General features: G+C 42.4%; 1 protein-coding gene across 10 annotated transcripts in view; it reads left to right on the top strand.

Annotated features, from left to right (window-relative positions):
- Positions 1 to 1,322: 1,322 nt before the first annotated feature.
- The window catches only part of LOC115107031 (myotubularin-related protein 5-like), a 72,861-nt gene continuing 48,467 nt past the window's right edge, over positions 1,323 to 25,716 (top strand). For 7 of the 10 annotated variants that reach the window (XM_029630365.2, XM_029630369.2, XM_029630366.2 and 4 more), the window contains exon 1: positions 1,323 to 1,541. In XM_029630365.2, coding sequence (XP_029486225.1) covers positions 1,487 to 1,541 — 55 coding nt within the window. In that variant the 5' untranslated portion in view covers positions 1,323 to 1,486. The remainder of the gene's footprint in view (positions 1,542 to 25,716) is intronic. The other 3 variants (XM_029630372.2, XM_029630373.2, XM_029630375.2) reach the window with 1 other exon arrangement.

Consider the following 25,716-nt stretch of genomic DNA (forward strand, 5'->3'; position numbering starts at 1 on the left):
GGGTTGACACTGTGCTCACTGAAGGGGGAAGGTATAGGGGGTGTTTCTTGACATACATTTTCTTGCCAACCACCCACAGCGACAGTCTATCATTCTAAGTCAAGGGGGGATACCAATCCTCTGGGAGAAGGAGAGAAGGCTATACAGAACAAAAACAAAAGACAAAAATGCTTAAGAGCCATGCCTGGTTTTTAATCCTGAGGTGATAGGTACTTTGGGTCAAAGGTCACAGTGCAGGAAGAGTTGGAATTTTCTCAGTGGCGTTACGATGTCAGCAGCCAAGGACAGCAGGCCGCACGGAACTGGGCCTCTGTTTCAGAGGATGGATAAATGTCATCTGCGCTCAACCTCCCTATCACCTAACGGTATTGCAAAATCACTGCAACGTTGTGACAATGTTGCTCTTTGTTCATTATGAGGCAAGAGTTTTTCTGTGTTGGGACTGCTGTATTTTAAAGGTGATATTGTTGAATGTAATAATACTAAGTGCTCTGCAGTTTTACGCTGGAATTTGACAAGGGCATGAATGTATTATGTTACAGGTACTTTAGTTTTGTTTTGGCGATCATGAAGAGACAATGCGAGTGACACTTTTGGTTAGGATCACACTGGCTATTCAGCGGCACACAGAGGTGATGTTCTATTTCATCTCTATCTCTCTCATACAAGCATACTGTGTAAAACTGAAAATGTATAAATCCTATTTAATTCCGATTATTTTCTGTATAGGTCTACGTTACATTTCAACTATATGGGCTACCATCTGTTTTGACCACACACACTGCGAAAGCAGGCATTCCTGTGGGCTGTCCTCTGATCAGTTCTGTCAGATGCTCTGATTCCAGAGTATTTCAGCAATGACATGCGGGCTGGGGAACACTTGTGACAGATATGAGGAAGATATGGTCTCTATTTTAGATAACCAACATATTGATGTTGAGTGCACAGAAAGCTTATGATACAGTTTTGTCATTTTCACTGTAAAAAGTCAATTTGAGCTGTCAAAGACTTGTTTCAACGTGTCCATTTGATATGTTGATGTGCATTGATAGACTACATAAGGTTTCCCAAGTGTACCATGCCCTGTAGCCAAGATGTCATTGATGCATGCTAAATACACTAATTGTTCATAATCATTCTACCGCACGTAGTGCATGTTTTCAGTAAGATAATTGTCAGCATCTAGCTAACAACGTGCTGCATTTCTAGGCAACAGTGGTTTCGTTTTTTACAAGGGATCAACACCCAACTACATTAATGGGACGTTGTGGGACATTCTTGCCATGCGCCGCTCCCTGTAACCCAGTGCGCAGAATCATCACACTCCGCTGTCAGCGCAAGACATACTGACGGTATGGCGGCAGGATACAGCAGGAAGGATGCTACTGTCGCCCGTGATGTGTCTTTCGCCAACAGAATGTGAATGGAATATCGACGGTAAAGGGAAAGGATACCGCAATAAAGGCCTGTCTCCGTGAACTCCGAGATGGCCAGGCTCGCCGACTACTTCGTGGTGGTCGGTTACGACCTCGATAAGAGAGGTGAGTTTTGGGCTAGCTATTTTCTTAAGTGCTAGCTAGCTAATACTGGCGTATTAGCCGCGGTTCAGCCCTGGTAAACATGGGGAGGCGGAGGAAAGGGAGGCGGGGACGGGCCGGGACAAAACGGCGTCCCACAGTTGTGGGGTGTCTTATCCGGCAGGGCACTGAACTACAAATCGCGGATGTCAAAGGCCTCTCGAGATTAGCCCGCCGTCTGGTGTCATTTCAAACCACGAGGAAAGAGTTCATTTTATTTTATGTCATGCATAATTTTCATAGCCATATCTAGCTAACTAATAATTTAAGTGAACTTGCAAGCTAATTAGCTTGATAGAGGATACTTGTTAGCTTGCTAGCTAACGACATGTTTGGCGGCGTTGGTTAGAGTAGATTTCTAGCCAATATGGGTTTATTAAACCAACTTGTTATTTAACTAAAGCGAAACCATTTTCTGTCACCTCTCGCCAAGCTAACAGGAATTACCTAGTAAAGCAAACGTCACACAATCGTGTCGAGATTTTACATGATGAGGTCGAAATTATAAGGACTAACTGGTCATTCTGAGAAGCAAAGCAAATATTTGCTTGATAAAAGCGTACTATTCTTGTGAACAACTAACGTATGTTTTAGAAATGGAAGTATTGTTGTTTTCTTTGTCTGTTTTTGTTTGTGGACTAACCTAGATGGCTTTGCCCCTCCCCAAGCCACTTGAACCAGAGCGGCCCGAACCGAGCTCAGTAGATGCTCAGTTTTCTTCCTGTTGTGTTTCGGACGCTGAGCGTTTGGGACCGCTATCTGACGCTCCCCCCGGTTTGTGCGGTGTCCTAGATCTGTGCGGTATAATGGCCTGTTCACCATGAAATATTAAAGCCGCCTTATCCGATGAATATATTCAGCTAGTTGGAAACTTGTAACGTCTTTTATTTATAGAATGGATTCTGTTTATGACTTATTTAGATGGAGCATGCAGAAACATCGTAGCATGACAAGTTCTCAGCGTTTAAAATCAAGCAAGAACTGGCTTGTGTACTTATTTCTTGGTTGGAAAGTTGAGGTTGGACAATGAACATTTGGATTTTCTTGCATACATTTGAATGCATGTCTGTTTTGAAGGGGGACAATCCCTGCAAGGTTCAGCGGCAGGATGTTATAATGTGGACGTTGCACACTGCAGAATGTCTCTCCTTCCTGTATCTACCCTGCTGTTCTTGCTGCTGAATGCAGACTAGGCCTGTAAAGCATCTGGGTAGCAGACAGTAAAAACCCCAAGCGCTGAGGCGATCAAGGAGAAACGAGGCCTCCGTACCCAATAAAAAAACAAGACTCAGGGATTATGATTTGCTTGTAGTTGAAACCCTTTTACAGCAGCCAAATGCATAATAAATACATGCATAGTAAATCACTTGCTGCAACATATGCATCTGACATTTTATTCTTTAAAGTATGCATTTTACTTTTCAATAACACAAGCTTATTTTAGTCTTACCCCCTGTTCCTGAACACTGACTCCATACTCATTACCTAAAGTGGCTACCCACTCTTCTGTAATCAGATCGATACTACAATTTGATACTCTTTATTCTGTTAGGCTGATGCATGCTCCCAGGGGTAATGACATTGTCTTCTGACATCATTCTCACATGCCAGAGAAAGCTTGGTGCTCCCTGACATTTTGACAGAGCTGCAGCCTGCCTGTCTTGCGATGTCCTGAATGCACAGGTGTGGAGGTGTTGCTTCATCTGTGTTTTGACTGTTGCGCACACACACACATTTCTAGAGAAGATGCTTCCTGGGTGATTACATCATCAACATAACATTCAGCGATGGAGAAAAGCTTTTACCTGCATACACCCATCCTTTAATTGTATGTGACCACGCTTAGAATTAGAGTCGACAGTGTACAATGTAAAGCATTAATCAGTTGAATTATTTGAAGAGGATATCCAGAGGAACAAAACCTCTCTGGTTTTTGCTACTGTACTGTTTGCAGTCAATGTTGTGGTTGTAGGGCACGTCCCTGCCTTGATGACCACTGCCTACAGCTCCCATTCACACCCTCCATTAGTCACTAAGGTGTCAGGTTGCCTGATAATTGTGCTCAACCCAAACTCTCATCGATCAGATAGACTTCACATGGGGAGCCAAGATGGCCGGTCTGTGGCCAGGGTGTGGTCAGCCTGACTGGGGTTTCTTGTGTAGCTCTGTTTTGACTGCTGTCCCCTTTTGTGCTGAGAACACTGTGGCGAATCAAATGCTCCGTTCGCGGTGCTCCCGGCCCAAACAGGAAATAGGAGAGCGGACCCTTGGGAGACGTGTTTAGAGCGAGAATCCAGATTGTCCCTCTGTGTGTGTGTGTGTGTGTTCTATGAAAACTGGGAGAAGGGGGCTGGGGGTGGGTGGGTGGGTGGGGAGTTGTCGTTAATTTTGTAGAAGCCAAGGGCCTCATTTCATGATCAGCCGCAACACACACTGCTCTCCGTTCTGACCCCTTCTTTTCTACCTCCCTCCCAGGCAGTTGGAGGAGTGTTACTGTTTGTGTATGCAGCAGTGGGGGACTAGACAGAATGCACAGCAGTTGTTTTTCACCCAGGAGTGACAGCTCTGGCACTGTGAGAGAGCCTGGACCAGAGCTCAGCACTGTGCCTCTGCTCCCTTTACAAGAGCTAGAAGAGGTAAACAGATCTATATAGAGAAGCATGAAGAATGCCACCTACTGTAATGTTGTGTCCAATTCATTATAATACGAAATACCTATCAGCGATAGGTGAGCAGCATTCTTGTCATTGACAGCCAGGAGATTCACCCACTGGTTCTTTAGGTCAGGTGCATAGATATTAGAGGTCGACCGATTAATCGGAATGGCCGATTAATTAGGGCCGATTTCAAGTTTTCATAATCGGAAATCGGTATTTTTGAGCGCCGATTTGCCATTTTAATAAAAAATTGTATTTTAATAAAAAAATGTATACCTTTATTTAACTAGGCAAGTTAAGAACACATTCTTATTTTCAATGACTGCCTAGGAATGGTGGGTTAACTGCCTCGTTCAGGGGCAGAACAACAGATTTTCACATTGTCAGCTCGGGGGATTTAATCTTGCAACCTTACAGTTAACTAGTCCAACGCAATAACTACCTGTCTCTCTCTCGTTGCACTCCACAAGGAGACTGCCTGTTATGCGAATGCAGTAAGCCAAGGTAAGTTGCTAGCTAGCATTAAACTTATCTTATAAAAAACAATCAATCATAATCACTAGTTAACTACACATGGTTGATGATATTACTAGATATTATCTAGCGTGTCCTGCGTTGCATATAATCTGACTGAGCATACAAGTATCTAAGTATCTGACTGAGCGGTGGTAGGCAGAAGCAGGCGCGTAAACATGAATTCAAACAGCACTTTTGTGCGTTTTGCCAGCAGCTCTTCGTTGTGCGTCAAGCATTGCGCTGTTTATGACTTCAAGCCTATCAACTCCCGAGATGAGGTTGGTGTAACCGAAGTGAAATGGCTAGCTAGTTAGCGCGCGCTAATAGTGTTTCAAACGTCACTCACTCTGAGCCTTCTAGTAGTTGTTCCCTTTGCTCTGCATGGGTAACGCTGCTTCGAGGGTGGCTGTTGTCGTTGTGTTGCTGGTTCGAGCCCAGGGAGGAGCGAGGAGAGGGACGGAAGCTATACTGTTACACTGGCAATACTAAAGTGCCTATAAGAACATCCAATAGTCAAAGGTTAATGAAATACAAATGGTATAGAGGGAAATAGTCCTATAATTCCTATAAGTACAACCTAAAACTTCTTACCTGGGAATATTGAAGACTCATGTTAAAAGGAACCACCAGCTTTCATATGTTCTCATGTTCTGAGCAAGGAACTGAAACATTAGCTTTCTTACATAGCACATATTGCACTTTTACTTTCTTCTCCAACACTTTGTTTTTGCATTATTTAAACCAAATTGAACATGTTTCATTATTTACTTGAGGCTAAATTGATTTTATTGATGTATTATATTAAGTTAAAATAAGTGTTCATTCAGTATTATAATTGTCATTATTACAAATAAATAAATAAAAATCAGCCGATTTTAATCGGTATCTGCCTTTTTGGTCCTCCAATAATCGGTATCGGTATCAGAGTTGAAAAATCATAATCGGTCGACCTCTAATAGATATGCCTACATTTTGCTGGACAATTTGAATCAGCTTTACATTTGGAGAGTGAGACTGAAACACCACAACAACCAATGCAGCGGAAAAGGACACGAGCGAGGGAGAAGGCGAGAGCGAGAGCTTGCCAGCACTCCTCTCTTCTCGATCTGTGGGCTACCACTTCCTCCCTGGTTCCAGAGCAGGCCAGGCTGCAGCCACTCAGGACCTCCAGAAATAGACCTCACAATCTGTCTTTCATAGGGGACGGGGGTGCTGCTGGAAGGGGGACAGAGCTGTGAGTGTGGTGTGTGTGTGTCGGAATGTTTCTACCATGGGACTCGTCATGCCATGGTAACGTTACCGTCTCCCTGTCTGTTAGGCTGTAAACAGACACTGCTTGTCTCCGTGTGGAGCTACACTGAATACTGGCTGGTCTGGTCTCTCTCAGGGCTTGCGCCGGATACTTCTCTCCCTGCAGACATGATGTGACTCTGTTCCCTGCTCTGACCTGGATGTAAGCCTACTGCTCTTATAGTGAGGGACTTTTGTTTATGTCCCTGCCCCAGCCCAGGGCTGTGTGTGCGTGTGGCTATTTCATTGCCGTCTGTCTGCTGTAATGAATGCTCCTTATTCAGGAGGCAGACGAGTGCCCCAGGGCCCTGCAGCCTGCCCTCAGTGACCCACTTCTAGAAGCTAGTGATGGGGCTGAAAATTGATACAGTTACATATCGGGATATTATTTGACGATGCATCTTATTGTTTTGCAAATATCATTTTTGTGGTAGTAGGCTCCAATACTCAAGTATTTTTCCTTCATGGCTTGTACTCAATCTTCATTTTAATTAGGGAGCCAATCATGAGAATCGCAATACATATTGTATTGGCACCTAAATATCGTGATAATATTCTATCGTGAGGTCCCTGGCAATTCCCAGCCCTGCTTTGCTTTGATGGTCTTCCATGGAATTTCGAGAATTTATCCCCCTCACCCTTTTCCTCCTGCTGTTACCCCCTCAGGGCAGGACTGGGGCAATCCTGTTCCCAGTCAGCCTGGGATTAGAGGAGTAATTGTTTCAATCCCCCCCAGGGTATATCAGCGGTGGGACTAGATTATCTATGATCAAGACCACCTCCCCTTCATCATCGCCATCAAAGAAAGGAATTATAATCTGGTGTCCCACTGTGTTTCGCCTAATCCCGCACACATCATCTGATTGGTTGAAAGGGACAGGAAGCAATACTGATTGGTCCTGGGCCGGAAAAAGTTGATCCTGATTGGATGGTTATTTATCTCTGGTGAATGGAAGTTTTTAAAAATGTATATATATATTATTATTTTATTTTTATTACAGTTGTCAACCCCACTCCCAGGGAAAGCTGTTTGATTTCTGTGTTGTTCACCCCACCCACCTGGTTGTTTTTTGTATGCACCTGTCCTTGTAGGTCACTCCAGAAGATTGTTTGTTAATATGCAAATGTCTGTGTTCCTCAAAGTGTGGCTCTTTTCTCTGTGTCTCTGTACCTGTCTGTCTACTAGGCAGCGTTTTCTATTAGCGCCGGCCGGCGGCTAATCAGCCGGTTACAAACGCATTTTCAGCCACCTACTTTTTCCACTTCATTGTCAGTGTCCCCAGAATTTCTTGAAAAACACATTGCTACTCTTCTGGCACCTAATGACCGATCTGCACCAAACTTGATATGTGGCATCTATAGACAAAGGTCTCTCGAGAGACCTTTGTCTCTAAGGCGTCTTGCCTTAGAGATTCGTTATTTACCAAATTACAATGATTGCCCCAAAGGGGGCCGCTGCATCATTCGTGGGGGACGACCTGTTCACTGTTGCCTTTGTATTAGTAGGCTACTTTTCATTTAAGTTTCAATTGGCTAGTCCATCAAGCCATCTGCTAGAATGAAAGATAATCATCTTCTAGTGATCTCTTGATAGGATAGGTGCCTGTCAGTCACAAAGCGGGCTATGCAGTCTGTTTTCTCTCTCGCCTCCCAGTACAATTTGTGTGCATTGTTTGGTTGTAGTCACATTTTTTCACACAGGGGAGGGAGAGCGCATGATGCTCGTGAATTTGCACATCCCCATGTAATGTAAGTGGTAACGATGAGTTGAAACCCAATTAGCCAAATGATTGTTTTCTGGCACATTAATTATCGATCACGTTTCACATAGCCAGCTATGCGGAGTCTGAATCTAATTTTATTTGTCACATGCGCCGAATACAATAGGTATCAGCTAATGTTTACTTAAGAGCCCTTTCCCAACAATGCAGAGTTAAAAAGAACAATTAGCGAAAAAAAAAAAAAAGGAAATTGTAACACAATGAAATCACAATAACGAGGCTATATACAAGGAGTACTGGTGCAAGGGTACCAGGTAGCTGATGTAATATGTACATGTAGGTAGGGGTAAAAGGGACTAGGCAATCAGGCCACATAATAAACTGAGTAGCAGTGTGTGTGTGTAGTCCAGTGAGTGTGCTTAGAGCCAGTGCAAGAGGGTCGGTGCAGAAAAAAGGGGGTCAATGCAAATAGTCTAGGTAGCCATTTGATGAACTGTTCAGCAGTCTTATGGCTTGGGGGTAGAAGCAGTTCAGGAGCCTTTTGGGCCTAGACAGTCTGACTTGGGTGGCTGGAGTCTGACAATTTTTAGGGCCTTCCTCTGATACTGCCTGTTATAGAATTCCGGTGTTAAATCGGAATTTAACCATATGTATTGAACAATTTATTTTGCCCAACTTTATCATAAGACATGAACAGAATTCATCAGTGATTTGTATTTCCTGCAACTTTTTGAAGGGGCAACGAGAATGCCACTATCTGTGTATGGGTGTGTACCACTTTCTGTAGCTGTTGTCTTCTGGCAGATGGAAAGGCTTTCCCAAAAAACCTTCTCAATTAAATGTTAACTAAAAAGTAGGCTATGGCTTAACTGTCAAAATATCATGATTATTTTCATCAATCCAGTGGGTATTTGGTTTGCAAACTCTACCGTCCAATGTGTGTTACAAAAACGTAGCTGAACAGCCTCTTGCTAGGTGCACACTTGAATTAAAGTGTAATTACACCTAAATCTACATTTCTCAGATTTTTCACAGACCTCAAGTGGTCTCCTGTTGGACTTGCATCACATTCTGTGGTTTTTCTATTAAAGTGTGATTTTGATAGGCATCCTACAGCGATTAAAAAAACAACAACCAAAAAACACAACTATTTTACTGTTGAAAAGCGATACCCCAATTCTAAATATAGTAATGTACACACAGTAAAGGGTAAAATAATGTTTTGAGCAAAAGTTCATGGAGTAGGGCATTCAAGGAGTTGGTCTGATGGAAGTTGTGATGTCATCAGCCTCCTGCCTTGATTGTGGAACAGTATAGGGACAAAAGAGGAAAGGCCCACCCCCACCACTTGTGCTATGTCATAACTTACCTGGACCACCTATTGAGATGTGCCTTTTTAAGTGAATCTGGTTAAATGAGGTGAAAATGAGACTGAAGTGACATTGGCTTGAATCTAATCAAATCAAACTTTATTTGTCACATGTGCCGAATACAACAAGTGTAGACTACCGTGAAATGCTAACTTACAAGCCCTTAACCCACAGTGCAGTTCAAGAAGAGTTAAGAAAATATTTACCAAGTAGACTAAAATAAAAAGTAACACGATTAGAACAACAATAACGATGCTATATACAGGGGGGTACCGGTACAGGTTAGTTGAGGTAATTTGTACATGTAGGTGGGGGTGAAGTGAATACGCATAGATAACAAACAGCGAGTAGCAGCAGTGTACAGAAGGGAGGGTGTGTCAATGTAAATTGTCCGGTGTCAATTTGACTAATTGTTCAGCAGTCTAGTGGCTTGAGTGTAGACTTGGCGCTCCGGTACCACTTGTCGTGCGGTAGCAGAGAAAACAGTCTATGACTTGCGTGACTGGAGTCTCTGACAATTTTATGGACTTTCCTCTGACACCGCCTATTATATATGTCCTGGATGGCAGGAAGCTTGGCCCCAGTGATGTACTGGGCCGTTTGCACTACCCTCCGTTTGCACTACCCTCCGCCATACCAGGCGGTGACGCAACCAGTCAGATGTTCTCGATGGTGCAGCTGTAGAACCTTTAGAGGATCTTGGGACCCATGCCAAATCTTTTCATCTAGATTGTGCCTTTTAGATTTCGAGACAATTGACTACTAACAAATAGTCTTTCACTTCTCTCATTGACTTCCCAAATCCCGGCCGGTCTGCTTGGTCTGTTTCGCAAGCGTTCCCGGATGTCTCGCGTTGTTGCGCCTCTGAGTTTAGAAACTCTATGGCTATATCATCCACTGCCTTTTTCCTGTGTTGGCCAGCTGAAGAGCAAATGTAACAGCGTGACGTTTTGACACCTTGGAGATAGACTCCTAAGTTTTGGGTGTGATGGATGGTGTGGGGTTAGGACGATACTTTTAGACGGGATAGCTACTAGGATGGCCATGGGAGGTAGACACTAGTACCTGGGGAGCTGGTTAAGCGGAAGACGGCATAGGGGAAGCGATAGTGATGGAGGAAAAAATCGATAGTTACATATCGCAATATTGTTATGGATGCCATATCGTGCCCTTGGTCACCACAAACGACTTCACATCGTAGATCTTAATACAACAGAATTGTGAGAATTGCAATTCATATCGTATTGGCACCTATTTAGCGATAATATTGTATCGTGAGGTCCCTGGCAATTCCCAGCCCTAGTGAGTGAATCTACTATCCCTCAGTTTACTTGCTCTAAGTGAAGTGTAGGGAGAGGGTTTTGATAAGTTTGATTGCTGTAAATCTATTGTTTTAATTTCCTGAGCTACCCACCCCTGTCCCACTCAGAGGAGATCATTGGGAGACTACTGCATGGTCAGTAAGCCATAGGCCTTCTGTCTGTTGTGGTCCATCTCCATGGTCAATGCCCTGTGTAACAGCTCTCCTCATAGTCTCTCTGTTAAACAAGACCGCACCAACAAATATTCAAATGTATTAAACTTCAAAGAGAGATTGAACAACCCTCTCGTCACTTTTTCAAAATACCTCGGTATAGGGTGTCTATGTACGGTATACCGCCCTAGCCTAGTTGATGATCCCTGCTCTAGAAGTCATTGACCACTACAGGCCTCAACTGCAGGCTATTCTATGAGCATAGCATTGAGCTAACATGCTGAAGAGTGCCACTGATTAAAGTTGGAGATATTTGGATCCTTTCCCCCTAGTCTGTCTGCATACAGCTGTGATGTGAATGTGATAGGTGACAAACTACTAAACTAGAGTTGCCAACATAACAGACTGTGTGCTACCCGGCCAAGAGTGTGAGTAGTGCAATGTGTGTGTCATGTTCCACAAGGAATGTGACGCTTATGAACTGTTGTAAGATCAGTTCTCCTTGACCCCTTAACCTGACCCCGTCCAAGATAAGTTAAAGCCAAAACACTCTTTCTAGACCAGGGCTCTAAGGGCTGTGAGACAGGGCGGGTAGATACTGTAGGCTGCTGTATATGCATACCGGTAATGTAGAAAAGACAGGGGCTCAAATGGAGAAGTCTGATACAGAACAGGCACTTAGCTGTCAGACTTTTTTTCTAATATCAAACTAATTTCACAGTGCTAAGATTCACTGGAAAGTTCACCCGTGTGTGTGTGTGTGTGTGTGTGTGTGTGTGTGTGTGGTCATGGCCAGAAAGTAGTAGAGTAGGAGGAGAAGACCTCTGAGACGAGCGCAAAGGAAGTGAGTTATGTTTATCAGTCGACCATATTTGGAAGCGAATAGTGACCTTGACTGTTTTGCTGCAAAACAAAAAGGGAAATGTTAAAGCGAAGACTTGTTGGTCACATCTCGTCTGAATGGTACCATATTCTCTGCTTTTTGACCAGGACGTGCATTTCGGGTAGCCTACATAGGGTACCATTTGGGACATAGCCTCTCTCTCAGAATTGAGTATTTCCTCTCCTTGAAAGCCTGCATTTTTGTTTGGGGGGGTGTAAGTTTAGCAGGAAGGATGTGAGTTTGAGTTTTTTTTTTTGCACAAAGAAAATGACCCTCGCGGTCACCATGGCGACGGTCACCATGGCGATTGCGGTTTCCCCCTTCTGGTCTGTCTGCAAGCCAGTGTTGGTTGCTACTGGAGATCACTTAAATGGATTGGGTTTATCTTTCTTTGCATAGTGAAGTTTTTCCCCTGGTGTCTCATATTTCCAAATTCAGAAAATGACAAAATTGAGAGATATTTGGATCCTATTAATTTATTTATTGCCATACTCTCCAGTGACCAGTCACATTGTGCATCCCACCCAATGTCTGAACAAAGTAGAGGCCTGGGTCTGGGCCTGCACTGCTGCTTTTAATCAGAGAGAGTGACTCACCCGCACTCTCATTCATATTACACCGCTGGCTGGCTGGCTCACACGTTAAAGAGAGAGGACTGTGTCAGAGTGGGTGTGGTGATGGACCTGAAAATGATATAATTTTGTGTTATGCGTGTTGAGTAGGTTTATGGCCTGTATACTGTGTGCGAGGAAGAAAGAGTGCGTTGTGCATCAGGCCTGTAATGGATCCACTTTTCCGGCCATGTGTGGTTTGGCCTCAGGAGCCTGAAAAATGCAGAGCCGCACAGTGCAGTAACCATGGCACGCTAACCTTGTTGGTGTCCTGACGTCTTTTTTTTATCAGGTAGAAACATACTTGATCATGTTGGAACTATGAAGATTAGATCAAGATAATGATCTATGTGCTAAGGATAAGTGATGTAATGTGATGGCAGGTCCCAGAGCAGCTCCCCTCGTCACCATGCAGACACACACACCGTCTGGTAATTTATCCTGTGAGGTGCAGTAACCATGGTAACCAGCTGTCACGTCATGGTGGTTTAGAGACTAAAGCGAGAAGCTGTGGTTGTGGTCTGTTCTGATGCCAAGAACACAACACACACACAGGGCTGTTATCAGCCTGCCTTCAAATCTAATTGGTCACACACATTTTGTAGATGTTATTGTGGGTGTAGCGAAATGGTTATGTTCCTAGCTCCTATGGTGCAGTAATACCCTTGACTGTCCATCCAAGACCATATGATAATTTTCAGTCTACAGCCAGTCACTATTCCAACTGCCCATCCTCCAAGATGGGCTTCCGAGTGGCGCAGCAGTCTAAGGCACTGCATCTCAGGTTTGACTCCAGGCTGTATCACAACCGGCCGTGATTGTGAGTACCATAGGGCGGCTCACAATTGGCTGGGTTTGGCCTAGAGGTCGACTGATTATGATTTTTCAACGCCGATACCGATTATTGGGGGACAAAAAAGCCGATACTGATTAATTGGCCTATTTTTAAAATGTGTATATATACACACATTTTTAAATAATGACAATTGCAACAATACTGAATGAACAACGAACACTTTTATTTTAACTTAATATAATACATATGAGCTTTTGGATGGGTGTTTTTAAGGTGATTCCACAGGTTGGTGGTATTTTTTGATTTAGCCGTTGCTGACACCATGCTTACATCTTTATCACAAATAAGACACCTTGCTTTCCCTGGTGCCAATTCCATGTAATAGTCCCACTGCTTTTCTCTGCCATCTGTAAAACACACACAGCTCTTAAGTGACAATGACACTGAAGAGTCTGCTTAGGAGACAAATTACTCTCAACTGTTTGAATAAAAATAGTTTAAGTTACCTGTGAATATATCCAGGAAATCCTATTTTAATAATGGACATGGTAAGAATTGACTACCAAAGTGCGAGTCATAATTCCCATGACACCTTCTAGCAAAATCTGAAAAGCGGTTCCTTCATTCATTTATTGCATAGAATATTTTTTAGATTCACTTAAAATAAGGTCTGTTTCGTGTAGGCTTGGCTTTTTTATAACTGTGTAGATATCCATAGGACAAGGTAGCTCTGATCAATATTGGCTAAATATAAGCGAAGATCATTTTTTTTGTAGAGTGGATTTATGAAAATATTTTGACAAACATTACCTTATTCTAGTGAGATTTACACGGGTATCAAAATGCCGAGGTGGTGTAAGCACGAAACACAGACCTTATTTGAAGTAGATCAAGACATTCTCTATGGAAGACATGAACGGTAAAATAACGAAGGAACCCCTTTCAAGTTCAGCAGCAAGTTATTAAAGGAATTATAACGCGTCAACTATTTCTCTAAACCATATACCTTTAACTATTACGAGCCTGCTGCTGCCTACCACCCCTCAGTCAGACTGCTCTATCAAATATCAAATCATAGACATAACTATAATAAACACACAGAAATACGAGCCTTAGGTCAAATCTGGAAACTATCACCTCGAAAACAAAACATTTATTCCGTTACGTATTTTATCTAACGGGTGGTATCCATGAGTCTAAATATTCCTGTTACATTGCACAACCTTCAATGTTATGACATAATTACGTAAAATTCGGGCAAATAAGTTCGCAAAGAGCCAGGCGGCCCAAACTGTTGCATTACATTTACATTTAAGTCATTTAGCAGACGCTCTTATCCAGAGCGACTTACAAATTGGTGCTTTCACCTTATGACATCCAGTGGAACAGCCACTTTACAATAGTGCATCTAGGTCTTTTAAGGGGGGGGGGGGGAGGGGGAGAAGGATTACTTTATCCTATCCTAGGTATTCCTTAAAGAGGTGGGGTTTCAGGTGTCTCCGGAAGGTGGTGATTGACTCCGCTGTCCTGGCGTCGTGAGGGAGTTTGTTCCACCATTGGGGGGCCAGAGCAGCGAACAGTTTTGACTGGGCTGAGCGGGAACTGTACTTCCTCAGTGGTAGGGAGGCGAGCAGGCCAGAGGTGGATGAACGCAGTGCCCTTGTTTGGGTGTAGGGCCTGATCAGAGCCTGGAGGTAGTGAGGTGCCGTTCCCCTCACAGCTCCGTAGGCAAGCATATACCCTGACTCTGCGTGCAATGAACGCAAGAGAAGTGACACAATTTCACCTGGTTAATATTGCTTGCTAACCTGGATTTCTTTTAGCTAAATATGCAGGTTTAAAAATATATAATTGTGTATTGATTTTAAGAAAGGCATTGATGATTGATTGTTTTTTATAAGATAAGTTTAATGCTAGCTAGCAACTTGCCTTGGCTTACTGCATTCGCGTAACAGGCAGTCTCCTCGTGGAGTGCAATGTAATCAGGTGTTAGAGCATTGGACTAGTTAACTAAGGTTGCAAGATTGGATCCCCCGAGCTGACAAGGTAAAAATCTGTCGTCCTGCCTCGTTCCTAGGCCGTCATTTTAAATAAGAGATTGTTCTTAACTGACTTGCCTAGGTAAATAAAACATAAAAAGATCACTCTGTTTCAGTCACTGGCTCTATGGTCATTTTAAGGCAGGGTTTCCCAAACTCAGTCCTAGCCCCCCCCCAACTCATCATAAAAAATCATACAATGTGATTTTCTGGATTTTTGTTTTAGATTCCGTCTCTCAGTTGAAGTGTACCTATGATACAAAATTACAGACCTCTACATGCTTTGTAAGTAGGAAAACCTGCAAAATCGGCAGTGTATCAAATACTTATTCTCCCCACTGTATCTCCCCCACTCCCTTCCTCACTTTCTCCACCTCCAGTAGTTTTTACCCAACAGCAGGTCCTGCTGATAGTAGTGTGTCTGACATTCCCTCACGCTGCCCGGCTCAGTTCACATTCCAGTCACGCTCCAGTCTGAATGCTCTGCAAGGAAACCCTTCTCTTACATCAGACTCTGTTACTTCGTCACCCAGGAGACAACTAAAGTCTAGTCTACCTGACTGTCCACGTTGGCCCGGACTCACTCTGCTGAGGTTGAGGTTTCACTGTTGATAAGCTCCCATAGTTGTGCCTGAGCCAAGACAATCAGGGTCTCTCACCGTATCTAATTTAGGCCCAAGAGCCCAGTTTTGAGAGTTCCCGCCTGTAACTGACCTGATTAAATGAATCAACTGGGCTTTTATGATTAGTGGAATCAGGTGTGTCAGTGCAATGCTGGAACAAAATCCTGCACAGTCCCTGTGGGTCTCCTGGAGTTAGGACCATGATTGAGAACTCTGGTTACTATGGTCTCTATAAGGGTGAGGTCTAAAGAACTTAGAACTATGGTCAGGGCTGCTACCAACACGTCAGTTGTCTAGTGGCTACTTCTACCTGATGCTAGGGGAAGCACTAGAATACTGTCTAGTGGCTACTTCTACCTTGTGATGCTAGGGGAAGCACTACAATACTGTCTAGTGGCTACTTCTACCTTGTGATGCTAGGGGAAGCACTACAATACTGTCTAGTGGCTACTTCTACCTTGTGATGCTAGGGGAAGCACTACAATACTGTCTAGTGGCTACTTCTACCTTGTGATGCTAGGGGAAGCACTACAGTATTGTCTAGTGGCTACTTCTACCTTGTGATGCTAGGGGAAGCATTACAATACTGTCTAGTGGCTACTTCTACCTTGTGATGCTAGGGGAAGCACTACAATACTGTCTAGTGGCTACTTCTACCTTGTGATGCTAGGGGAAGCACTACAGTACTGTCTAGTGGCTACTTCTACCTTGTGATGCTAGGGGAAGCACTACAGTACTGTCTAGTGGCTGCTTCTACCTTGTGATGCTAGGGGAAGCACTACAGTACTGTCTAGTGGCTACTTCTACCTTGTGATGCTAGGGGAAGCACTACAATACTGTCTAGTGGCTACTTCTACCTTGTGATGCTAGGGGAAGCACTACAGTACTGTCTAGTGGCTACTTCTACCTTGTGATGCTAGGGGAAGCACTACAGTACTGTCTAGTGGCTACTTCTACCTTGTGATGCTAGGGGAAGCACTACAATACTGTCTAGTGGCTACTTCTACCTTGTGATGCTAGGGGAAGCACTACCATACTGTGTGAGACATTTCCTCTTCTCTGGAAGAGCAGAACCACCCGGTCAACACTTAACATCCGCTAACTTTCTCACCTTGTGACAATTGACCAAAATAAGCATCACCTGCTCATAGTTTCACTCCACCTCCACCGTGTCACACTTAGTGTGTCACTGGGCCTCTCGCAGGGGGGGACCTACTGATCAATGGCCTGCAAACCTCACTCATGCAAATAGCTGTGTGTTAAAAGTTCACCAGGTATAGGCCTAACTTTAATTTTGACATGCCGCTGCTAACTGCCTCTCCAGAACTGTAGCTATGATTCATATTTCATATCATATCATAATATTTTTGTTTTTGTTTGCAGGTAACACCCTCTACTGTAAATGTTGATAGTACCTCCAGGGCCTGAGGCCTAGGGCCTGTTCTTTTCCCATCAAACATACTCTAAATGGCTCAACTTTCACCTACAGGGAGAATTAACTAAGGATTATGCAAGGGCTCCAGCTTGTGCCACCGCTCACCAAAAATGTAGGTTTTGAGAATAACAGTTGCAAAATCATAGGTGAATGCCAAAACCAATAGCAACAGCCACTGTAAAGGGGGTAATCTGCAGTTGCTGCATCCATTTTTTGATTAATAAATGAATGATATATTATGTCCCATTGATTCTTGAAGAATTTAACTTATAAAAGCCTCATAAGCTAAGTTAAACTGTTGTACCCGATCAGAACCCCAAATATAAGCTTGTTTTATGCCAATGTTTGTAAACAAAGTAAAACACTATATAGCATCAACATGGTTGTAACTATAATTTTGATATCAGATGGTCAGTCCTTGCATCCGTTTCTCTGTCTATGAATTTGAGAGCGGTTACAGTCCTTCAGCCTCATGCCGCAACTTTTTACCAGAACATTTTGTTTCAACTGCTGATTGTCACTAAGGCAAACGGTAATGTTTAATCATTTATCTGACCATGTCATTGAGTCTGTTTGACCTGTATAGTGACTGGATGCCAACCCAGTGCCCATTCGGTCTTGCCCATCCTGATGCCAGCTGGTCATACGGTTGCTGGGTGCATTCCCCATAGCCATGGGGTGTGCCAGCCAGAGCGGACCGGTGGGTCATGAGTTGCTCTAGTACCCGGTGTCACCCTGTGCTGGCCAAGCTTAGTACACCTCTGTAGCACAGACCTTTCCAAGGACCAGGTCCCCTTTGAATGTTTTAAACTTGCAGACAGTTGCCTGCCTATTCTGTTTCCTGGTTATGTACGTTGCACCGAATTATGGTGTGCTGTTTGTCTGCCATTTGTTCGCTTGCTGACTACACTGTGTTTCAGGGACCACCCATCTGGGCATCTGACTGCCGCCATTTTTGTTAATATCTACACTCTTTCTATTCTGGTTGGAGCCAGTTTACGCTGTTCTGTGAAGGGAGTAGTACACAGCGTTGTACGAGATCTTCAGTTTCTTGGCAATTTCTCATGGGAATAGCCTTCATTTCTCAGAACAAGAATAGACTGACGAGTTTCAGAGGAAACATTCTTTGTTTCTGGCCATTTTGAGCCTGTAATCGAACCCACAAATGCTGATTCTCCAGATACACAATTAGTCTAAAGAAGGCCAGTTGTATTGCTTCTTTAATCAGAACAACAGTATTCAGCTGTGCTAACATAATTGCCAAAGGGTTTTCTAATGATCAATTAGCCTTTTTAAAATGATAAACTTTGATTAGCTAACACAATGTGCCACTGGAACACAGGAGTGGTGGTTGCTGATAATGGGTCTCTGTACGCCTATGTAGATATTCCATTAAAAATCAGCCGTTTTCAGCTACAATAGTCATTTACAACATTAACAATGTCCACACTGTATTTCTGATCAATTTGATGTTATTTTATTGTTTATTTTAATGGACAAAAAATGTGCTTTTCTTTCAACAACAAGGACATTTTTAAGTGACCCCAAACTTTTGAATGGTCGTTTATATTGTCATGGTAATCTTCATTACATTGCAGGCTTCTAGGTTCTGTTGTCCAGTACACAGAGACTATTGTTATGACAACCATGTTTATTTGAGCAGTGGTTTGTTTTTGTTGTTCTAGTATTCTAGTGCTTCCCCTTGTTTTCCAGTGGGTGTGTGCATACATGCTCTTCCATGATTCTCTATGCAATACTAAAGTGAAAAGGCCTGTTTTATTTTTTATTTAAAAATTTTTTTTTGTAGAAGTGAAGGAGCCAGTGACTTGACTTGTAAAGTGTTTAAAAGCGGTGATATCCAACAGAGACAGAACCAGCAGCAGAGAGGAGATCCATTAGCAATACCTCTGAAACACTATAAGCATCCCTAAACTCCCTTGTGTGTGTTGTCCTCCATGCCATTTATTAAAGGAAATCCTAAGAGCCTGTTCTGTTTTGCTGACTCGGCAACCTAAATATCTTGGAAATCAAGAATCCTGGAATGGATCCTGGGAATGTTGGAACCGGAATGAGACTTAATTATTCCCCCATCAGTACTCAGGGAGTCAAGGAAAGTCTGCTTGAGTATCCCTTCCAGATGACTGACTGAGCTCACAGCCGCTGACAATTCATCACATGGATCTGAGCTCTCCTCTGTTTGTTAGGAGTCTCTGATAGACAGAGGGAGAGTGGGGGAGGGAAAGCAGAAGATGGAGGGTATGATGGAAAGGAGGAGGAGAGAGACACTGGGCGGGATGGGTAGGATGACTCGGGTGTAGGAATGTGTGCTACTGACTAACAGTGCATTTTCCACCAGACACTGTTGGCAGGAGAATTTTGGTGGAGCCCCAGTCCATTTTAAATTGTGAACATATAGTCAGCTTAACAATATGCAAACAATGTGTGAGTTTAGCTATTCTCTGCTTCAGATGTACAATGACAAGGGCGCATTGCACATGCCCATAATGCCACTAATGCCATCATACTGTGGGCCTATGGCTGACAGCCCTGACTATTAAGTTGCTATCACAGGAGGTTGGTGGCACCTTAATTGGAGAGGACGGTCTCGTGGTAATGCCTGGACCGGAATAGGTGTAATGTTATCAATTACATCAAACGCATAGTTTGCAGGTGTTTGCCATTCCATTTGCTCCATTCTCCCCTCAGCAGCATGTTGTAACTCCCCCTCTAGGGGAAATGACTGTCCTCCCCTAAAATGACCTCTAACTAGCTAGTAGACTACTCTCTCCCTTTCTGACAGCTGGAGAGGCAAATCTGTTCACCCTCCTCCATGCCTGTTATCTACACATGCATTTGGAGCATGTGTTTTTAATTTACTATGATAAATACATCAAGATAACAAGCTAAAATGAAGTTAGCTAGCTGATGATATTTATCTTAGCCATACAGCATGTCAGGTTGGCTAGCTAGCTAGCACCTCAGTAGCCTAAACACAGGGACCTGCTGTAGCCAGCTAGCTACTAAGTGACATTCTGCTAGCAGCCTGAAAATCGCTTAAAAAAACACATTGCACAGAATTATGGTGTGCTGTTTGACTGCTATTTGTTTGCTTGCTGACTACACTGTGTTTTAGGGACCACCCATCTGGGCTTCTGACTGCCGCCGTTTTTGTCCGTTTTGCAAATTACAGCCTCAACTTTGTTCAGAGGTGCTAAGTACTCTCAGCCGGCAAACACTAGCGTTGTGTCCGTGCCTTAATTAAGGCAGACTCCTTCCCTCAGCTCTGCTTGGTGATATCACCTTTACCAGATGCAGGATGTCCTCTTATCTCCACTATATAGCCAATTAGCGTTAGCCATTAACGTTACTCATTGTGTATTTATTCAGTGTTAAAAATTTTTTTTTAATGGGGGTGTAGATCAGCTTTAATATTGCAGATTGTGGCTTTATTCCTTCAGTTACTATTTTTCTACTATTTCTCTTGTTTCTCTGCATTGTTGGGAAGGGCCCCTAAGTAATCATTTCACTGTTAGTCTACACCTGTTGTTTACGAAGCATGTGACAAATACAATTTTGATTTAACATTTTACTATATCCACACCAATCACTGCCCAAGGCTGATAACATAGCTCAACCTAGTGGCAGAGGAATCAGTCTGCCAGGGTGTGTACCTGACTGGATCTGTTATGGTAACTGTCGTCTTTTGTGAAACATTATTAAAGGTAATTTTAGGTTACTGTAAGTTTTTTGTGGTGTTATCATTGAATTTATTTATAACAGTTAAGGGGGTTTGTATGGAGGGTAAATGTTACTACTGGGCCCAGTGACTCTAGTTCCACTGAAGATTTACCCTGGTGTTTTACCAAAAACAGCCCTGCTCCTGGAACTCACTGGGCCAAAAACAGCCCTGCTCCTGGGACTCACTGGGCCAAAAACAGCCCTGCTCCTGGGACTCACTGGGGCAAAAACAGCCCTGCTCCTGGGACTCACTGGGCCAAAAACAGCCCTGCTCCTGGGACTCACTGGGCCAAAAACAGCCCTGCTCCTGGGACTCACTGGGCCAAAAAACAGCCCTGCTCCTGGGACTCACTGGGCCAAAAACAGCCCTGCTCCTGGGACTCACTGGGCCAAAAACAGCCCTGCTCCTGGGACTCACTGGGCCAAAAAACAGCCCTGCTCCTGGGACTCACTGGGCCAAAAAACAGCCCTGCTCCTGGGACTCACTGGGCCAAAAAACAGCCCTGCTCCTGGGACTCACTGGGCCAAAAAACAGCCCTGCTCCTGGGACTCACTGGGCCAAAAAACAGCCCTGCTCCTGGGACTCACTGGGCCAAAAAACAGCCCTGCTCCTGGGACTCACTGGGCCAAAAAACAGCCCTGCTCCTGGGACTCACTGGGCCAAAAAACAGCCCTGCTCCTGAGACTCACTGGGCCAAAAAACAGCCCTGCTCCTGGGACTCACTGGGCCAAAAACAGCCCTGCTCCTGGGACTCACTGGGCCAAAAACAGCCCTGCTCCTGGGACTCACTGGGCCAAAAACAGCCCGGCTCCTGGGACTCACTGGGCCAAAAACAGCCCGGCTCCTGGGACTCACTGGGCCAAAAACAGCCCGGCTCCTGGGACTCACTGGGCCAAAAACAGCCCGGCTCCTGGGACTCACTGGGCCAAAAACAGCCCTGCTCCTGGGACTCACTGGGCCGTGGCCTCAGTGGATGTGCTCTGACTTTGGGCCAGGAAGCCCTAGCTATGTAAACACAATTTCCCTAGTATAACATCAGGATGTCTGCATTAGTGTAACATTGGTGTTGCAGTCAAAAAGCAGCACCATCAAAATTCTGCCTACGTACCACATTACAATTGACTCATGTTGCGCTGGGCAATATATAAATGCATTAGTTTGTTTTAAGCGTGATATTGCAAATGTCTGTATCGCAAGATCAAGTATTTTTTTCCCCCTCATTTTTATAAACGCTAATGTCTGCTTGTTCACGTTGTCTTTTTGGTCCTGTCTCCACTCCTTCTGCTGTGACTGCGCCTTCCCATTTACACACCAAGCCCCTCCCCATGCCACTCACAACAACAAAGATGAAAGATCCTCTGACAACAAGGCTATTTGCATTTGTGATCCTCCACTTACTGTTTGCATTTGAGGTTTTGTCAAACAGAATCGGTCATATGGACACAAACACATTGAGACACTTTTTAAATTATTTTTTTTTATTTAAGGGGTGTATCAGCTTAATTTACATTTACATTTAAGTAATTTAGCAGACGCTCTTATCCAGAGCGACTTACAAATTGGAATATTGCGGAAAGAATATTGGTTCCATCAATGTAATTGTCTGCATTATTTCCAATCCCCCATATATTTTTTTGTAGATAAATATATCCATACACACATACATACATACATACATACATACATACATACATACATACATACATACTTACATACCTATACAGACATGCATACATACATACACATACCTATACAGACATACATACTTAAACAAATAATATACCTTTATTATTCCCCGCAAACCCTACCACCGATCCCCCAATTGGAGTAAACTAATAAACACTTCGGCTTTTACCTTCAATTTATACATCTTATACACATTTTACAGACAGTCTATTTTACAATAGTTGTTTTTAGTCCTTCCTCTATTTCTGATGTCCATCCAGTTTGATTTCTATTTGTAACTGTGCTATTTCACAAAAGTTCTGAACCTATATACATTTTACAGACCCCGTATGATTTACATGTTTTATCTTGCTATTAGTCCAACCCTTCAGCTCCATTCAACCTCTCCCATCTATCTCTCAACATCATCCATTTTGGATTTCTATTTGCCATATATTTTTCAACTGTGCTATGATGCTTCACAAACGAATTGAAGCTTTCTATTCTCATAGCTTCTACAGATTGTACATTAAAAATACACATTTTTACTTAAATAATTATTATATTATTGATTGATTGACTATGGCTTTTCAAATCACCCAGTATTGCTATCTGCAGCGTTAGTTCTAGGCAAATGTTGCAATACTTCAGCCATTCCTGGACCTGTGACCAAAAACGAGCTACATATGGACAATACCAAAATAAATGATCTAATGACTGCCTTCTTACAGCAGAATCTGCAGAGCTGGGAAGATTGTATACCCATATATATAACATTCAATTAGTTGCAAGAATTTTGTATAGAAATTTAAATTGAAAAATTCTAAGTTTTGCATCCGGCGTGGTTTTGCGTATCAATTCGTAAACCATGTGCCATGGAATGGGTACATCGCAAATCTCTTCCCAACTATTTTGCAATTTATATGGCACAGCTGTCAGTTTTTTGGTCCTTAATTGAAATTGGTAAATGTTTTTATTTATCACACTTTTCTTTAACCATTTATGCTCTTTAATACAGGGCCAACATACAAGTTCTTACTTTTTTCCCCTTCTACTTGCCTCTTCCATTTTTGCGGTAATGCTGCAATTAATTGGTTGTAATTTTGGGTAGAGCAGACATTTCCAAATGTCTGTGTTAGCTGCATGTGTGACAATTCCACCAGTCCTATTTATGATATCATTCACAAAAATTATACCTTAAACATTTCCTCAATTTTTTTATTTTTTATCAATTAGTATATTTGAATTTAACCACAATATTTGTTGTATTATTTGATATGTCTTTTCAGATGGATTAAACTGAAATTGCAAACAACTTTCTAAGGCTTGTTTAAAAAAATAAATATATTTTGGAGATTATTTCCTTTTCAAACAACCGAAAGTGATTAGGTGTAATCTGAATAAAGGGAAAAAGGCCCTTCTTGAACATAGGATGAGACATTCGTAACAATTTACTAGAGAACCAGTTTGGATTTAAGTATAACTTTTGTATGACTGATGCGTTTAGTGAGAGGTCTAATGCTTTAATATTTAATCATTTCTGCCCTCCGAATTCATATTCGTTATATAAATAGGCCCTTTTAATTTTATCTGGCTTGCCGTTCCAAATAAAATAGAATATTTTATGTTCATATAATTTAAAAAGCAGGTCACTATGTGTAGGCAAAACCATAAGTAAATAGGTAAACTGTGATATGACTAAAGAGTTAATCAGGGTGATTTTTCCACAAATAGACAGGTATAGTCCTTTCCATGGTAGCAAGATCTAATCTATTTTTTGTTAACTTTCTATAAAAATGTATTGAAGTGAGTTCATTTCTTTTGGGATTTGTATACTGAGTATGTCCACATCTCCGTCAGACCATTTAATTGGTAAACTACGTGGTCATGTAAAATGTGTGTTTTTGGGGGGGTTTTAATCCAGAGAGAATAGCAAAATTATCTAGATCCTCTGAGGCCGTGGAGAGAATTGTGGTTTTAAAAGAACTTGAATCATCAGCGTACAATGACATCTTAGTTTTTAAGCCACGGATTTCTAATCCCTTGTTTGATCTAATCTTAAAGGCTAACATTTAGATGGCAATAATAAATGGATATGCCGATAGTGGGCAACCTTGTTTTACTCCTCTAGAGAGTTTAAAACCTTCTGAGATGTAGCCATTATTTACTATTTTACACCTAGGGTTACTAACCATAACTTTAACCCATTTTATAAGAGATTCCCCAAATTTATATATAAACTTCAGTTGTACTTTATCAAAAGCCTTTTCAAAATCAACTATGAAAACCAGGCCTGATCTCCCCGATATTTCACAGTACTTGTCTTATTATCTCCAATGTATCATTCCATGTAAAAAACTTAGATTAGGATGAATAATATCTGACAATACTTTTAAATTCTATGCGCCAAGCATTTTGCTAGGATTTTTGCATCACAACACTGAAGTGTAGGAGGTCTCCAATTTTTTTAAATGGGCTGGATCTTTATATATACCACTTGGGTCCTGTTTCAGTAATAATGATATCAGACCTTGTTGCGTGTCTGATAATCTACCATTTTATATAGGAGTGGTTAAAACATGCCAATAATGGTCCTTTGAGCATATCAAAAAAGGTTATGTATACTTCCACTGGTATGCCATCCAGCCCTGGAGTTTTCCCATCCTTAAATGCCCCAATTGCATCAAGCAGTTCCTCCTCTGTAATTTGGCCTTCACATGAGTCTTTCTGTACAGATGTTAATTTTACATTATTATTAGGGAAAACATCCATACAATTAGTGTCAGTTAGTGGAGATGGAGGAGCCTGAAATGAAAACATATTCTTAAAAACATATTCTTAAAGTACTTTACTTCCTTTTTTTGCGTGACTCCATTTGTAACAAGTTTTAATACATTTATTGAAGATTGAAAAATAATTTGGTGCATTTTTTCCCCATATTCCCCATCCAGTTCGCTTTATTTTTGTAATCTATTACACTGGATCTTTCTTGAATAAGTTCCTCCATTTATTTTTGTTTTTCTCTAACTTATTCTGTGCCTCTTTGGTAACGTTTTTATTGCTATCTAATAAAGGTTGGCCGATTTTATGATTTTTCAACACCGATTATTGGAGGACCAAAAAAGGTTTTAGGTTGTAGTTAATAAAGTATTTATAGGACTATTTCTCTCTCTACCATTTGTATTTCATATACCTTTGACTATTGGATGTTCTTATAGGCACTTTAGTATTGCCAGTGTAATAGTATAGCTTCCGTCCCTCTCCTCGCCCCTACCTGGGCTCAAACCAGGAACACAACGACAACAGCCACCCTCGAAGCA

This window comes from Oncorhynchus nerka, linkage group LG23 (assembly GCF_034236695.1).
Source record: "Oncorhynchus nerka isolate Pitt River linkage group LG23, Oner_Uvic_2.0, whole genome shotgun sequence".
Lineage (NCBI taxonomy): Eukaryota > Metazoa > Chordata > Actinopteri > Salmoniformes > Salmonidae > Oncorhynchus > Oncorhynchus nerka.